Source organism: Apodemus sylvaticus, chromosome 2 (assembly GCF_947179515.1).
Source record: "Apodemus sylvaticus chromosome 2, mApoSyl1.1, whole genome shotgun sequence".
Classification (NCBI taxonomy): Eukaryota; Metazoa; Chordata; class Mammalia; order Rodentia; family Muridae; genus Apodemus; species Apodemus sylvaticus.
In genome coordinates this window covers 139,567,464-139,584,332 of record NC_067473.1, presented here as the reverse complement: position 1 = coordinate 139,584,332, position 16,869 = coordinate 139,567,464, and the positions used below count along the sequence as shown (strand labels likewise).

Sequence of the window (16,869 nt, the reverse complement as noted above, 5' to 3'; positions counted from 1 at the left end):
TCCAATAAGACCGTACTTCTTAATATGTCATTCCCTGTAGCCAAGCATTCAAACACATGGATCTGTGGGGGCCGTAGCTATACAAACCACCATAGTTGTCATCATGCTCGGAAGTCGGGGGCAGGAAGCTAACTTAGTGGGTTGTTTCATTTTTAAGACAGGGCCAGGCTACGTCAAACACAGTCCTCTTGCCTTGAGACGCTGAGTGTTGCACACTGTGAGCCCAGGGAGCTGGGTGGTCAAGTGGAAAGTTGCTCTTCCACTGTTACACCATCACTAATTCATTTTGGTTTTAATGTTTAGCAGCTCATGTGCCTGAAAATTGGCATTTCAGGAAGGATTTGTCTTGTCCACTTGTTTTCATCTGAGGTTCCTGGGAGGAAGCTTTGATTAGTTGGTTTAATTCATATGACCTTGAGCAGTGAAAATTTCATTTCCCATACTGACATGCTCACATATAATATACTAGGAACTAAGAGGGCGCTAACCTCCAGATTTTACTTCAGATATTCTCTTATTTAAAGGGGGGGGGAACTTTTGATTGGCACTGCTACTTCCCTGTTGAGGACTAGCAGTACCTACCAGGTTAGCACGGATTCTTGAGAGCACCTCTGTGTGTACCTTCTAGAAGCCTGGAGGTGGCTCTTCCTCTAGAATGTGTTAAAGTTTCTCATTCCCTCGGGCTCGTAGTGACTTCCACTCTGCTCACAGCCCCACTCTTCTCCTTCTCATTCCTTCTAACTTAGTCCAGGGCACTCTTTCTGTCCCCTCCATGTTTTACAGCTTATGCCGTGGCCTCCCCCCCCCTTGTCTCTTGTATTTGGATCGCAGAGCCCTGTTCTAGAGCGTGCGCAGATGCTCCCACTGGAGGTTGTCCCTTGGAATCCCTGTGGCCTTTCCTATCCGCATACTTTCTCTGTCCCATTCTGCCTTGTAGAGCAGGATTGAAAGAGAATGAGAGTGAGTGTGAGTGTCTGCTGTGGCCCTGGCTGGCCTCAGACTCAACATGTAGCCCAGGATAGTCTTGATCCCCCTGCCTCCCGCCTCCTGGACAGTGGCTGGCCTGCGAGCCCTCCCTGCCCAGCTCTTTAGAGCTGGATTGTAGTTTGAGGCATTCTCCTTTTGCTTCCTTCATTAAACTCGAGAACTGCCTCTCCACGGAGCCCCTCCCTGCCCATACCGGCCGCACACGACAGCGACAGTGGCGTTTCGGAATGAGCCAAGGCTGTTTCCATAGTGAGTGCTCACTGTGGAGACAGCATGGAGGGCGCTTGACTTTCCAGCTCATCTCCATGAACTGCTTTTCAGTGTGGCTTCCTAACTTGGATTAAAATGCACTGAGTTGCCCAACCAGCAGATGCTTCCGTATTCATGGGAAATGTAAAACCATCTGAAGCCACTTAGACATGAATGTTAGTTTATTCATTCTTACAGTCTTACTTCTTCAGTATGGAAAAGTATGAATTATGAAAAGAGAAAAAATATCTCTGAAGATAACAACCTTTTACACTACAAACATATTTTTTTTAAAAAAAAAAAAGTCTATTGAAAAGAAGGCTTAAAGAATTTTTCCCCCAATTTTTTTTGTTTTATTTTGTTTTTATATTTGTGACTTTGTCTTTTTGCGATATCCCCCTCTTCCTGCTTATTGCGAGGACCTTACCCCACACGCTCCTCCACTGAGCTAAACCCCCAGTTCTGATTGGGAAAATTTTTAAGTCATGAAACTTGCCAGTGACCTGAATTTCCTAGTGTTTAGTGTGTGTTTTCTCCTCTTACCCTCTGCCTTACATAAACTGCACCTTGCTTCCAGGCCTGTGGGTGCTATCCAGGACTATCTGACCTGCCTTTGAATTGTGCCGTGATTCCTTGGTGGATGTATAATTTACTGCAGACTGCTGCATTCCAGAGGCTTGCTGTTAGAAACGCATGGGTTGATGAGCTGACATTTTCCTTTTTTAATGACAGTGAGTGAAGATCAAAGAGAAAGTGGTCAACTAGATGGAGCTTGTGGAGAAGGCAGAGTTAGTGTGGAATCTGTGGTACTGAAAGACACTATTTGCCTGGAAAAGCTGCTTTTTGGAGACAAGACTTTGATTCTAGGAGAACATTTCTGTTAATGATTTTGAAGGCCTAAATACTGTTTGTCTGTATACCCCCACATACACACACACACACACACACACACACACACACACACATGCACATGTACGTATTCTCATACGCACCCTCTCTCCCATACTAGTAAAGCCTTGGTACTTATAGTTAGTGTTAGTTACTATTATTTCTATTAAAAATAACCTCCCCAGTAGGCTATTTAATAAACTCCTTTTAGGTTTATAAACTCCCTCTGAATGCTTAAAGTAAAACCAAACAAGAGGGGGCCGAGATTTTTATATTTAGTTTTCCAGACTGGTTTTTGGTAGGTGGTTATGAAAATTGGTATTCATTTTCTGAAATAAATAGGTCTTGGTTCATTCATGTAGCAGAGGTTTTTATAGCATAGTGAATAATTGGCCAATGTCGTTCCCTTTATTTTTAGGTTGATGCCTTTCCTCCCAATGGCTATGGTTTATACAACATAGTGGGGAACGCGTGGGAGTGGACCTCAGACTGGTGGACCATTCACCATTCTGCTGAGGAAACGCTCAATCCAGTGAGTATCTTGTAGAATAGGCTTGTATCCTGATGGAGTGACACTTGTCCTCTAAGCAGACAATATGCATCAGTTTTGACATTAACCTTACATTTCTTTAAAGGATTACCGTGCGCATGTCTCTTGTTTCAGCTTTAGAGCCCTTTATAAAAATGTCTTGTTTTATGTGCCACTAGATTGTGTAATGGTCACTATTTGGGGGCATTTACCTTTGCTTCATCTCATAAATTTGAGCCATATAAATGGCTGCAAAAATTCACTGTTTTAATATTAACTGTTAAGATACATTAGATGGTATTTTCCACGAAACTCCTCGCCTGTGCTGTGATAGGTTCAGATCCTGAGTCAGCAGTGTTATTTGGAGAAGGTGAGAATGGGTTGAGGGTACCTGTTGAGTGAGGAACTTGAGCCACTTAGTGCTTGTTTTCATGAGTCTGTTCATGTGACAGGAGAATGGAACTATTCCTTGGAAAAGAAGACCTCCTTGTCTCTCTGAGTTTTACTTCCCCCCCCCCTTTTTTTTTAATATTTACTTATTTACATCCTAAATGCTGCCCCCTTCTTAGCTCCCCCTCACAGAGACCCTTCCCCATCTTCCCTCCCCTTCACCTCTGAGAGGGTGGGGCTCCCCCTGGCTATCCCCCACCCTGGTGCCTCAAGTCTCTGTCACTGAAACCAGACAAGGCAGCCCTGTGGGTAACGGATACCACAGTCAGGCCACAGCTTTAGAGAAAGCCTTTGCTCCTGTTGTTGGGGGGCTCACAACTGAGGGGGAGCCTGAGCTACACGTCTGTCCTGTGTGTGCCCGGGGCCACCTTCGGTTCTGTGTCTGGTGTGTGTTGGTTGGTGACTCAGTCTCTGAGAGCTCCCAGAAGTCCAGGTTCGTTGACTCTGCTGGTCATCCTGTGGGGTTCCCACCCCCTTCATGGCCAAGCTCCTGCCTCTGAAACCATGCTTTCCAGTACCATAACAATTTTAATGTGCACATGTGTGTGATATGAGATGTCCTTTACAAAGGACATCTTTGAATACTTGTCTTTGAACATGCTGGGTGTTCCTGAAGCTGACCAAAGGACAGTGTTAAACCAGCCCCACTGGTAGCTCTCTGTGCTTAACCTGCGCAGTGCGCAGAAGACAAGGATAAAGAACATCTATTCTTTAGTTGCTTCCCATTCAAAGGTTAGCCAGTTTAGAGTTATTGAAAAACCTGTTGGACTCCGTGCCTCAGGCCATTTTCAAACTGTTCGGATAAGTTTCTGTTTGATATGCTTAATTTGTTTTCACAGAAAAATATGTGGGCTGTTCATGAATAAACCAAAGATACATATCTACCTTTTTGGGAGTTCAGATGAAAGAGACAAATTCTTTTTTGTTTGTTGGTTTTTTTGGTTTGTTTTTTTCTAGATTGTTTCTCTGTGAAGGCTACACGCCCTGGCTGTCCTGGAACTCACTCTGTAGACCAGGCTGGCCTTGAACTCAGAAATCCACCTGCCTTTGCCTCCCAAGTCCTGGGATTACAGGCATGCGCCACCACTGCCTGGCAGAAGACGAATTCTTTAGAAAGTCTACCCGCACTTTCTTCTCCCTCCTGGCAGGACTGGTGGATATAGTGGTCAACCAACCTGTGTCTCCGAGTGAGAGTAAAACTGCAGACTGGGGCATCTGTGCTTGGAGGAGCCCCCTCCCCACTGGCAAGGCGTGACTTGGCGTTTGCTGTCAGAGGCAGAAATAGATTTTCTCTGTCAGATTAAAGCATCTGCAAGGCTGCCTAATCTTGGCAAGTTGTGAATGTAGCTATCTGAGCATCTGGTGTGGCACTCAGGGCTCATTAGCTGTCACTCCTGGAACGGCCTGTCTCCTAAAGATCTGTAGAAGAATTCACATCTTTCCTTTCAGCTATTACAGGCTATTTCCTGATGTCACTCTTGGTCTGTGAAATTGTCCCATTTATCCTGGACTTTGTCACGTGGCTTCATTTGCCTCTGATTTGATGGGGTTGTAATTCAACCATTTTGAGAACTAAACCCCAAATTATTAATTTTTTTATTTTTTATTGAATTTATTCTTCATTTACATTCCAAAGGTTATACCCCTCCCCGGTTTCCCCCTCTCCGAAAACCCCCAACCCATCCTTCCACCCCCTGCCTCCAAGAATATGCCCCTCCACCCAACCCACTCCCATGACCCCCACTTGATTTCCTCACACTGGGGCCTCTTTTGAGCCTTCACAGGACCAAGGACCTCTCCTCCCACTGATACCCAACAAGGGATTGCTCTGCCATTCTTTGGGCTGGAACCATGTGTACCCTTGGTTGATGTCTTAGTCCCTAGAAGCCCTAGGGATCTGGTTGGCCAACATCTTCATTCTTCCCATTAAACCTTGAATTATTGATGCCACCATGGGGATCTTTACAGTTCTCTCTGCAGCAGACATGGTGTCATCAGTGTCTGTCATCAGTCTCCCAGGTTAACTCCATGCCTTCGCTCTATCTGCTGCCTTGCATCTTGAATGGTCTTTGTGCAGACCAAGTCTAATACTGTTGCTTTTCCACTCAGATTCATGCATACGATCCTACTCCCTCCCCCTCCCCCTCTGCCTCTTCCCTCCCACTCTCTCCCTCTCTCCCTCTGCCTCTCCCCCTCCACCTCCTTCTCCCTCTGCCTCTCCCCCTTCCCCTCCTCCCTCTCCCTTTGCCTCTCCCCCTCCACCTCCTTCTCCCTCTCCTTCTGCCTCTCCCCTGCCACCTCCTTCTCCCTCTGCCTCTCCCCCTCCCCCTCCTCCCTCTCCCTTTGCCTCTCCCCCTCCACCTCCTTCTCCCTCTCCCTCTGCCTCTCCCCCTCCACCTCCTTCTCCCTCTACCTCTCCCCCTCCCCCTCCTCCCTCTCCCTTTGCCTCTCCCCCTCCACCTCCTTCTCCTTCTCCCTCTGCCTCTCCCCCTCCACCTCCTCCCTCTCCCTCTCCCTCTCCCTTTCCTTCTCCCTCACCCTCTCTCTTCCTCTTGAGATATAGTCTTATTGCCTAGCCCAGTTTGTCTTAGAGCTCACTATATAGCCAAGGCTGGCCCAGTATACTTGGTTCTAAATGACTTCTTACTGTTTGCAAAATAAAGAGATAAATAGGACTCTGGAAGCCAAAAAATGGTTTAGCCTTTACTGATCTCTTCTTTAGATACAACTTTCAGTTCCTTTTTAAATAACTATGAAATGTTACATAAGTCCAGAGAAATACAGAAAGAAATATAATAATTGGACCCTATGTAGCTGTTTTTCTCTCTTCTTAATCAAAGAAAGAGGATAAAAGAACAAGAGTTGTTTTTGTTATCACTTGGTGTTGTCAGTGTTTGACACTTCAGCTGCCCTGGGTAGTGTTTAGTGCTATTTTACTGTGGTTTTCAGTCATTTAAAATATTTTTTACTCTTATTTTATGTGTATAAGTACTTTACCAACATGTATGTGTGTGCACCAAGTGTGTGTGTGTGTGTGTTGTGTACATGGAGGTCAGAAGAGGGCCCCTGGAACTGGAGTTAGAGACTATTGAAAGTTGTGTGAGTGCTGGGACTGAAGCTTCTGCTCTCAGGAAAAGGAGAGAACTGGTGACCTGACTCTCAGCCCCACACTCGGCAGTTTGCAGTGTGGACACTGGTTCAGAAACGTTGGCCTCTCATCTTTATCTTCATCTCCTTCTCTTGTTCTTGTTATTCAGCCATATCTTGTTTTCATATGTACATAGTTATTTCTGACTGAATACCAGACATCTCTTGTGGGTAACTGAGGAGAGCTTTTGAGTTCTAACTGGTCAGTCTTTCTCTAGAGTCTTTTCCTTTACCTTTGTGCCGTGTCAGTCTAACCAGTTAGGAACGGAAGTGTATGAATATGAGCTTTTGGTCCTCTCAAGCCCACTGCCAATTCCCCTTGGTTCTTCAAGGTTCCTGCAGAGAGGCTAGGGGATTCGCCATGGAGACTTCCTGGAGGGCTCTGAACTCCAAATTTTGTTTTCTTAGGCTGTGAGTGGGTTGAAAGGTGTTCAGCATCTGCTGCCATTGGAATCTGCAGATCTCTAGGGAATTCTTCTTTCTGAGATTTGGGGCTCTGCAATTCTCACAGCTGTAGAGGCTCACTTGGCTTGACCAATTCCTATTTTCCCGTGAGGGTCTAACTTGTTTGCCTTTCTTTGCTAATGGCTTGTATATTGTTAGTGCTTGGCACAGAACCTAGAATATGACCATTAATTCTACTGTCAGGCCAGTTCCAGAGGCATAGACCAGAAAGACTGTCGCTGTCCAACTTCCAGGTGGGTCCAAAGCAAAGTCAGAAATAGACATCCTCATGGAGAGTTTTGACCTCAAGTGCCTATGTAAACATTTCATCTCAGAACCTGACCTCTGTAGTGCCTTGTGCCTGTGCTAGCTCCAGGACTAGCTTATAGCAAATAGTTTTGAAAACTGCTTTGGAGAGCTTGGGAAAAGTCAGCTTTCCCTATGCACAGGTTATTCAGGAAATAGCTTTTTCTTATTCAGTGGCTTCTAGGGAGCAAAAGTTAATCATTAGTTTTTTATTTTATTGGGCTGTCATCTATGGCAAAGCAGTCTGTAGAAACAGCCTGGCATACTTTGTACACAAAGTCCTAAGCGAAAATGAGATATTTGGCTATGTGCCATGAGGATAGATTCAGTTTGCTTTGTGTGTGTGTGTGTGTGTGTGTGTGTGTGTGTCCGTGTCCATCTGTCAGTCCACCGAGCACCCATACAGACAACCCAAAGTGTGGACATTTGCTTTGATATATCTTAGCCACATAAAATGTGCAAGTTAAAAAATTTATTTGTATTTTTTCTTTCTCATTTGCTTACATCTGGGCCCCATATTATCTGTGACAATAGGTAGTGCATTCAAAAACCTGTAGAGCTAAAATACAGTTAGAGATTCTTTAGTGTTCTGATGTCCTGCCCTTGCTGAGCCACTGTGGCTCCCAGGTACCCTGCTGCTATGGCGCTGACAGTGTGAAGGGAGAGTATGATTTATAGTATCCTTCTGGTTCTAAGAGGAACACAATTGTAGCTAAACAGGGTTGCTTGTTTGCTTGTTTGTTCTGAGACATGGTACAGGATCTCATTCTGTAGCCCAGGCTGGTCTTAAACTGAAATCCTCCAGCCTCTGCTGCGATTTTTAGGAGTGCACATCACATCTGGCTCAGACAGCCATCCGTCCTCCTACCGTATCTCCAGCGAGAGAGTTCTAGTCTTGGAAATATCCAGAGTGATTTGTATTTTTCTAACTCAACAACAATGGAATGCATATCAACTAGAGTGCACCTGAGCCTCTTTATGTGTGAGCTGGAAAAATACAAATCACTCTGGATACATGTGCACAGCTGATGAGATCGCTGGGAGGCTTGGCATCTTAATGTGAGGAAACCCTTTCCATGCCTCTGTCTCAAAGTATTGCTTCCCTCTTGTTGTGTTTCGCCTGTCTAGTTGGAATGCTACCTGCTCCTGTCAGCTGAGATAATGAGGATGTTAGCCCGTGCAAGCGAAGGGGAAGAAACTTACCATTGACAATACCTCTCGCTTGCTCTACTCCCCTCTTAGCTTTGGTTGGTGCAGTCCTTGGTCATTCTTACATACAAGCCTTGCTCAGGCTTCCCTGCTGTCACAGTCCAGACACCTTCTTCCTCTCCTGCCTGCCAAGGCTTAGCTAGACATCTGTCTGCTTTCTTTCAACATGGGTTTTGACCATATATCATACTGTATAGCTCCAGACAGTTGGGAAGTGTCTTTTCTCTGGCCTGTTTTGATATCTTAGGGAACTGATCAGGAAGGCTGTAAGCTCATCCTTTCCATCTTCTGTGGCATGGAGTGTTTGCTCTTTGCTTGTTTCTAAGGACTCCTCTCTGAACCCTTACCTCTCAGCAGATGGCATACTAAGTAAATAGGAACACACACCAGTCTTCTGGTCTGAGAGCAGCATGGATAGTAACTTTGTCTGCCCAGATACTTCTTCACTATTGCTTGGTTGTTCTTAGGGTTCAGACTGGCTTTACTTTGTAAGTCCTAAAGCTGTGCTTGATTAGGTCCTAACTGCTGTGTGTGATTGTCTCTGTCCTACAAGCCCTTCTGCGGCCTCCTACCAGTGCATGTAGAACAAAGCCACGTGCTGCCGTCTGTCTGTCCCTATCTGTCTGTATGATGCCTTCGGGGGCATGTTCTTTCATCAAGCATATACTTAGTGCCTAGTCTATACTAGAAAAGGAAGTTGCTTTGGAACTTTTACCTGCTAGAAGACCTTTGTTCATGTATCTTTCATGAGGATATTCTGGTGTATGAGAGTTCAAAGTGGAAAAAGTGTGGTTGTTTTCAATAGTTAACAACTACTGTGACTACAAATGGCAAGGGCAAAGCAAAGTGCTTGTACTGTTGGCTTCTCGAGACTTTCAAAAAGTAATTTTCTGAGTGTGGAAAGACATGTGGGAGGGAGGGTTCAGAGAGATGAAAAGGAAGAGAGAAATATTGTAATTAAACTATAATCTCAAAAATGAAATAAAAATATAATCTTAACTTTGTCCTAGTAGAAGCTGGAAATCTTTCTGGAAGAAGTGCTTGTGGGTATCCACTGCCATTTGTGATTCTGAGTAGAGCTTTTCATGCAGCACAAAAGAACTGGGGAGGCTCAGACATCAGTGTGGATGTCTCCAGTTCCCATATCTGGCACCTTTGACTACATTTGTAAACGTGTTATGAGGGCGGGTGGGCGTTCTTAAGTGAAAGGGTGACCGCCAGTTCTAGTGCTGAGATAACTTTTGGTTTGTTTCCATCTTCTTAATAAAAATTGCTTCTGCTTCATCATAAAAGTACTTTCTCAGAAGCTCCTGTTGCAGCTTCCTGAGCAGGGGGTGGGACACTGAATAGTGTCCTCCCTGCCTTCTTTGTTAGGGTGTCAGCCATGCAGGACTCACTGATAACCCTGAAAGCTGAAGAACTCTCCAACACACAGGGAAGAAAGTTGCTTTCTGGAGCCTTCTGTCTGAAGGTGCTGTGTCCGGCCAACCCCTTCCTGAGAGTGTAACTCTGGGTCTCTCTGCTCTCTCCTGACCTGAAAGCTTTTCAAGCTCCTGAAGGCCCCATAGCATTTGCCTCTTAGTCTTCCTTTTTCCTGGGTAAGTATCCCCTTCTGTTATACCTTACAATTCAGGGCAATGCAGTTGCCTTCTGCTGAACCATATCAGTGGGGAGGATGTCCAGAGCACACACCAGAGCTGAATTGCTTGGGGCTTGAAATATTTAAATTTTGGACCATGGGAAATTTATGAATACATTTTGCACTATCTAAAGGGTAGAATCCAAGTGTGCATATGAAGTGCTTCCATATCATTCAGAGCTTACATAATAGCCTGAAGGTGATTTTAAATTTTAAATAAATTTGTATATGAAACAAGTTATGCAGTTGATACTGATAATTGAAAACATTTTTTTTTTTTAAATCTCAGGGCAACTTTGGGTAGAGGTGTGGAGCTTGTAGCAGCTTTCCTTTCCGCAGAGCTGTTTGTCTATGACTAGGACACTGAACAGAGAGCTAAAGTGAGATCTCTGGAGTACCAGTCAGCCCACATTGCCCCAGTTCTCCCTGGGTTGCAGAGCTGTCCCTGCCGTGGGGTTGACACAGGGATACAGTAGACAGGCCTTGCTGTCAAGAAGGTTCTTTGGAGGAGTGCCTTGGATGCTAAGCAAATGAAGGTCCAGTGTGACAAGATTTCCTGTGTATGTGTTGGGGCCTGGATAGACTGTTCTTCACTGTGAAAGCTGCGACAACATCTCTAGAAGAAGCACATCACCCTGCTAGATCAGTGGGATCCAAAGAGAAGAAGGGCAGGGAGGCGCCTTTTAAGGAATTTAGGAGAAGCGAAGGTCCCCTACCACAGCTACACACAGGTTTACGGTTCCTTAGGTGCCTGGAGCCATTGTCTTCAGTTTACCCTCACTCTGAAGCCCAGTCCCTTAGTTCTCTCTCTTAGTTCATGAGGGTGAACATACTTGTCTCCTCTCTCTCCTCTTCTGGCTTTGTATCTCTGCCCTCTTAATGGGAGAACCAGAAATGACCATAGATTTCTTTTGGTTAAGCAGTTAGGGGCTTTAGAGGGTGACTTAGAATTTATGTTCCTTACTCAATCAGAGGGCTTTTCTGAGCCCTGTCTTTCATAGCGTATGGCACTTGAGAGGACTGGCATTGTTGAATGAAGAGAGCAGTGCTTGCCAGTGGGTGCTTTGATGTTGTCAGTGATGCACTTTCTGTTGTACTCAGTAACGACTGTGGTTAAGGCGTGGACTAGACAGGTCAGAAGCTGTGCCTCATTTGCAGTATTTAAAATGCTACAAGGCCAGAGGTGAGTCATCTCACCCTTGTTGGCCTTACTGGTCCTTCATCTGTTGTCCTGGTTGGTTTTGTCAGCTTGACAAAAAGCTAGAATTTCCTGGAAAGAGAAATCCCAATTGAGAAATGTCTCCATCAGATTGGCCTTAGGCCAGTTGATGGGATGGAATTCTTTTTAATCGATGATTGGTGTGGAAGCGCCCAGCTCACTGGGGCTGGCACCATCCTGGGCAGGAGTCTTGGGCTGTGTGAAAGGAAACGAGTAAAAATTTCAGCATCATATTCTTATATTAAAAAGAAAGTCTAGTGTGCTGAGCCCGATGCCAGCACTCAGCAAATGCACTCAGCAAATGAGAGCTAATTAGTATTTCTAAGTACCCCTGAGTGGGAATGTTTTCTTTTTGTCAGTTCTTCTCAGAAATACCTTTTGTTTAATAGGCCAGATCGTGTTGTTTACCATGTTTGTTGAGCAGGTCTACTGGGCGCTTGGTCTGAGCTGGTGGTAAGCATCAGCATCCCAGGCCTTCCCCACAGGTGCTGAATCCTGACTGTTGACTTTGTCATTCACACAGCATTGGGTGAGTTTTTCCCCCACTAGGGCCTAGACCTAGACCCCAAACTCAGATACATAGTTTCCTTTTGAAGGTGTTTTATGCCTTCCTTGTCTCCTTCTAAATAGGCTTGTGGGGACCAGCAAAGGTGACCAGAGCCTCTGACTTTTGCCCCCCTTAGTTGTGTCTATAACTCTGATAGGAGGGCACATTGAATTCTGGGTAGAATTTGGGCATAGATCTTGGACCATTTGCTTGAGGCTGCTTTGTCTTATCATGGTATGGATGGAGGGGGGGGTGACAATTTAGCACCGTACTGAAGGCCAGACTGTCTCCACTAGACTTGTCATCCTGTGGGCCTCCTGACCCTCTCTTGGTATCTGGGACTTCAGTGGGTAGATGGTTTTTCTTAATGTTTCAGTCAATCACCCAGCATTCTACTTTCCTCAGTGGCATACACTAGACTCTGAAATCTGATACATGGATTTTTTTAATAGGATGCCTTTTAAAAATTCTTTGTCATATATACATGTAAATACATATATATACATGTAAATAATGTATCTTGGCCATGTTCATTTCAAACTCCCCTCTCCCATCCCCCCTGGGCACCCCTAATCCTCATCCCATCATGTGAGCACTCCCACCAGTAACCCAGGGGGTTCAGTTAGTGTTTCCTGTTGGAATGTTGAAAGGTCTTGTTGACTTGGTCCTATGTAGACAACTGATATATACAGTGAGTCCATGAGCATGTCACATCCAGAAGGCAGCATCCCACAGCTGTCTTCCCATCCTCTGGCTCTTACTCTCTTCTGTCCTCTGTTTGCTCGTGTTTCTTGAGCCTTGGTGTAGGAGGCAGAGGCTGTTGGGCTAGATGTCTCATTTTACTATTGAACCCTAAATAGTCATGTATTCTCAACACTATGTCAAACCTTACTTTTTGTTCTACATTTGCAGATGGAGCTCTGTTTTATTATTCTCAAGTCAATAGAGATTAGCATATGTTAGATTCTGACCTATGTTTTCTTTATAATTTCTTATACATATACATACATATATATGATCAACTCATATTTATAGACATTTTTCCTTGAGTACCGATCGAGCAGAAGTATCATTGCCTCTATGTGAGCCTATACATTCGTGTTCATTCTTTCTGGGGTTTTGTTTGTTAGTTTGAGATAGGATTGTTTGCAGGCCAGGCTGGCCTTTGTATAAAAATGATGACATAATTGCTCCATGGAATGGTTAAAGGGGAGGTTTTTAGTGTGTGTGTGTGTGTGTGTGTGTGTGTGTGTGTGTGTGTGTGTATACAGAGAACAGCTAGAGGCTTCTGGAAGAGTCCAGAGCAGAAAGAGAAAGCATGGCCTGGGCTGGGTTATGAGAGAGGGGAGAACAGCATCAGGGAGTAGAGAAAACAGAATGGGCAGAGGACGGAGGAGGGAGAGAGAGAGGAAGGGGAGAAGGGAAGAAGAGAGAGGAGAACGGGAGGGAAGGAAAGATAGATAGAAAGAAAAAGAAAGAAAGAAAGAAAGAAAGAAAGAAAGAAAGAAAGAAAGAAAGAAAGAAAGAAAGAAAGGAAGAAAGAAAGAAAGAAAGATAGATAGATAGATAGCAGGGTTATAAGGAGAATGAATAGCTATGAGGAGGGAGTTTAAGGTAGGGAGGAGGTGAGAAGGGGAGATGCTAGCCTGGACACTGAAATGTGCTACAGGTACTTTGAGGGAGCCTGGAAGCCAGCATTTGCTTTAATATGTTAACAGGCACCATTTGTCCCTTCTGCCAGTGATGAGGGAAATGTCCATTTGATAGAGGGGAACCAACTTCACAAGTTCTTGAGGAATGCTGGCTTTTATGTAACTACCAGAAATCCTCCTAACACCCATGTTGAGCCTGTTTCTGGACTGCCTTTTGGAGTCTGGAATTGGAACTTCATTTGGACCTAAGAGCTCCTATCCCTCTATGTGGCTGAAGATGGTGAACTCGGTTTTGGTTTGCTGGTTTTGTGTAGCTGACAATGTAACCCAAGACTTCATACATGCTTGGGCAAGCATTCTACCACTGAGGTATGCACGTAGTACCTAGCCCTATATTTTGGATTAAACAAAATCATGTAAAGTTGTGTAGTACTTTTATTGAGAGTCAAAGTCAAAGTGACTGTGCATTGTTTTGATATAGGTTTGTTTTCTGTGAATTAGAGTGCTTTCTTAAGCACTTCTGTGGAAGTGCTCTGTCTACCTATATCCATCTTCCTGTCCATCCATCCACCCATCCACCCGTCCATCCGTCTATCCGTCTGTCTGTCTGTGTGCCTGTCTATCGATCTCTATCTCTTCTTCATTCCCTCCCCCACCTTTTTCCTTCTCCGCATACAAACATACACATAGACAGATGCACATACACACAAACACACACACATCATCTCCTTAAAATCTTTCTAACAATGTGAAAGAAGTTCTGTGCTCTTGGAACCATTTTTCATGGTAATTTGTGGAGTGGAGAGACATCCTGACTTCACCTGACTTTTGAGCCTTATATGTAGTAGTTAGGACTCAGTTCCAGCCTTTTCAGTCCCCAGACTTGTTGAGGTTTACTGGATTTTTAAGAGTTATTTCAAATACAAAATACAAAGGGCTACTTACTTCTTTGTAGTAATATTGTATCACAAACTACATATGTTAGTTCAGGAAGTGTGAAGAATATGCAGGATGATTTAGGAGGCATGAATTGCTGTGTCATGCAGCTGCTCTTTCCAGAAGCAAAGGAGAAGTGGTAAATTATACCTACAGTTTCTAAGATTCTGAATTTTGAAATTGGATTCCTGGCCTTCCTGCCATCTCCAGCTCTTATTTCTGTTAGGTTATTATTAAAATTTCCAATGTGGCAAATTGTTGGGCTTTGTTGTTATTTTAACTCTGGCACCTAACTTGTTAATGAAGGATGAAGTCACAGTGTGCCTTTCCTTTTCCTAGTCTTGCAGTGCCTTCCCTCTGCCACACTGTGACTCATTTGTTCTTTCCCTCAAGGCTCTGAAATACAGCCTGATGAGAAAATAGAACAGTCAAATTATCTTTTCTTCTTAATCAGGTTATACTGTGATTTTTTTTTTTGACGTGGTTCTGTGGACCCATTTTTAATACATGTATACGTACATCACACGTCACTCTGGTGTGAGTCCATAGAGGTATCCCTTGATATCAAAAAGTTCTACATTTAAGAGTTCCATTAACTAACCTGAGAAATTGTACCAAAACCTGCCCAGACCTTTTGCTCTTATTATTTCTCAAATAATGAAGCATGATAGAGATTTGGGTGATGTCTGTGATATGTCAGAAATTATATGTCATCCCGAGATGATGCCAACTGCATGCCAGGATGTGTATGTTATATGCCAACACTACTCTGTTTTGCATAAAGGATGTGCATTTGAGTTCCTCAGGAGGTCCTGGGTCCAATCCACTCCAGATACTGAGGAATGTTGGTATTTTCATCTATTTAGCAACATTTATCAGAAATCTCCTTAAGTCACATTTGTGTGCAAAAGTTTTGGGCATTTGTAGACTTAGCGTCTTTAATTCATGAGAGTTTGAAAAGCAAGTGAACACATGTAAGCACGTAGGAATTTGTGTCTATTTAACCGTGTGTAGGGATGAAGTATAGCATGATGTTTGGAAGAATTTAGTTTTAAAGTTGGATCCTAGTGTAGCCAGCCACTAGCTGAATAGACTGAGGCAAGTTTTTAATGCACTTATTCAGTTCCTTTGTCTATCAGTGAAGAAATAGTAGTCTGGGCTGGTGAGATGGCGCAGAGGGTCAGGTTGCTGTCCTCAAGTCTGGTAGCCAGAGTTCAGTCTTTATAGTGTGGATGGAAAGAACAACAGACTCTTGAAGATTTTCCTCTGATGTCCATGTACTGTGGAAATGGATCACTTAAAAATCTTCTACAAAAGCACAGAGTCAGTTTGGTCTTAAACACACTGCAAAGGAACCAGAGACATCTGCAGGATGAGCTAGACAGAAGCCAGGGCAGCCCCTCAAGGACCAGGACCTGGGACCACAGAGCTCCGACTCTCACGCTTGGTCTTGCGGTCCCTCATTTGTTAAGCTCAAGTGCTTCAGAGAGGCCCTTGGAGGTCCTGCCTCCACGTCCATTCCAAGGGAGCATGCAGCTGCCCTCTTAGACAGTGCCTCTACCACCCCACGGTGTGTCACCGCCTTGCTCGCCTAGACGTGCACACACAAACAGTAAGTAAGAGGAGTTGGAAAAAGTAAAGAAATAGTCTTGAGAGGTTTCCATGGTATTGTGAAGATGATGTTTACTGCGAAGGCTGGTGTGTAGTAAGCACTTCATAACTGGTAGTTATAACTAGTGTTTTAAATGTAATCAAGCTTAAAAGAAATATTTGTAAGCTACAAGCGTACACCTTCCTCTGAAATCTAATACATGGAAGAGATTTTTTTGGACCCTTTTAGAGATGTGGAGAAGAGCTATGCCATCTGGTAGCACACAGCTATGAATAGCACTTCTTCCCGTGGGCAGTCTCCACTTCATACCCAGTACAGGAAGTAAACACTGCATCACATCCAATAGACAGTCCGCAGCGCTGGGCGCTTAGCACTTACCCACTTTTAGACTGTCCAAATAAAATCTCAGAAATCTTTAAGTAGTTCTTTGAAAATAATGTTGAAGTTAAAATATCGTTTGGTATAAGCTAATTTTTATATTCTCCCTTAAGTTGTTGATGATTTCAACAACTTAAGGGAGAATACATCCTGCAGGTTGCATGAGGATATGTTTGTTGAGTCCCTAGGAAAATGGAATTGTTTATCATTTCCACTTTTTAAGGGATTAGATCCCTAGAACCCTATCTGACCTGGCTTGCAGGACCAGAGCTTTCATAGTGTTATTCTGCGAAGTAGAAGTGATGGACTTTGGAGCAGGTCGTTAAGTCAGTGTAGCTGGTACCCCATGATTTCCATGGTTCCGTTTGGGTTCAACTGGAAGTCACCGTTCATTAAGATGTACGCATTGTGGGCTAGAGAGATGGCTCAGTGGTTTGGAGCACTGACTGCTCTTCTAAAGGTCCTGAGTTTAATTCCCAGCAACCACATGGTGGCTCACAAACATCTGTAATGGAACCCAATGCTCTCTTCTGCTATGTCTGAAGACAGCTACAGTGTACTCACATACATAAGATAAATAAGTCTTTGGGGTTTTTTGTTTTGTTTTGTTTTGTTTTTTCGAGACAGGGTTTCTCTGTGTAGCCCTGGCTGTCCTGAAACTCACTCTGTAGACCAGG

General features: G+C 44.2%; 1 protein-coding gene across 1 annotated transcript in view; it reads left to right on the top strand.

The window, feature by feature from the left end:
• The window catches only part of Sumf1 (sulfatase modifying factor 1), a 79,018-nt gene that overhangs the window by 38,360 nt on the left and 23,789 nt on the right, over positions 1-16,869 (top strand). The window contains exon 7 of the mRNA XM_052174470.1: positions 2,543-2,656. Within this exon, the coding sequence (XP_052030430.1) occupies positions 2,543-2,656 (114 nt within the window). The remainder of the gene's footprint in view (positions 1-2,542; positions 2,657-16,869) is intronic.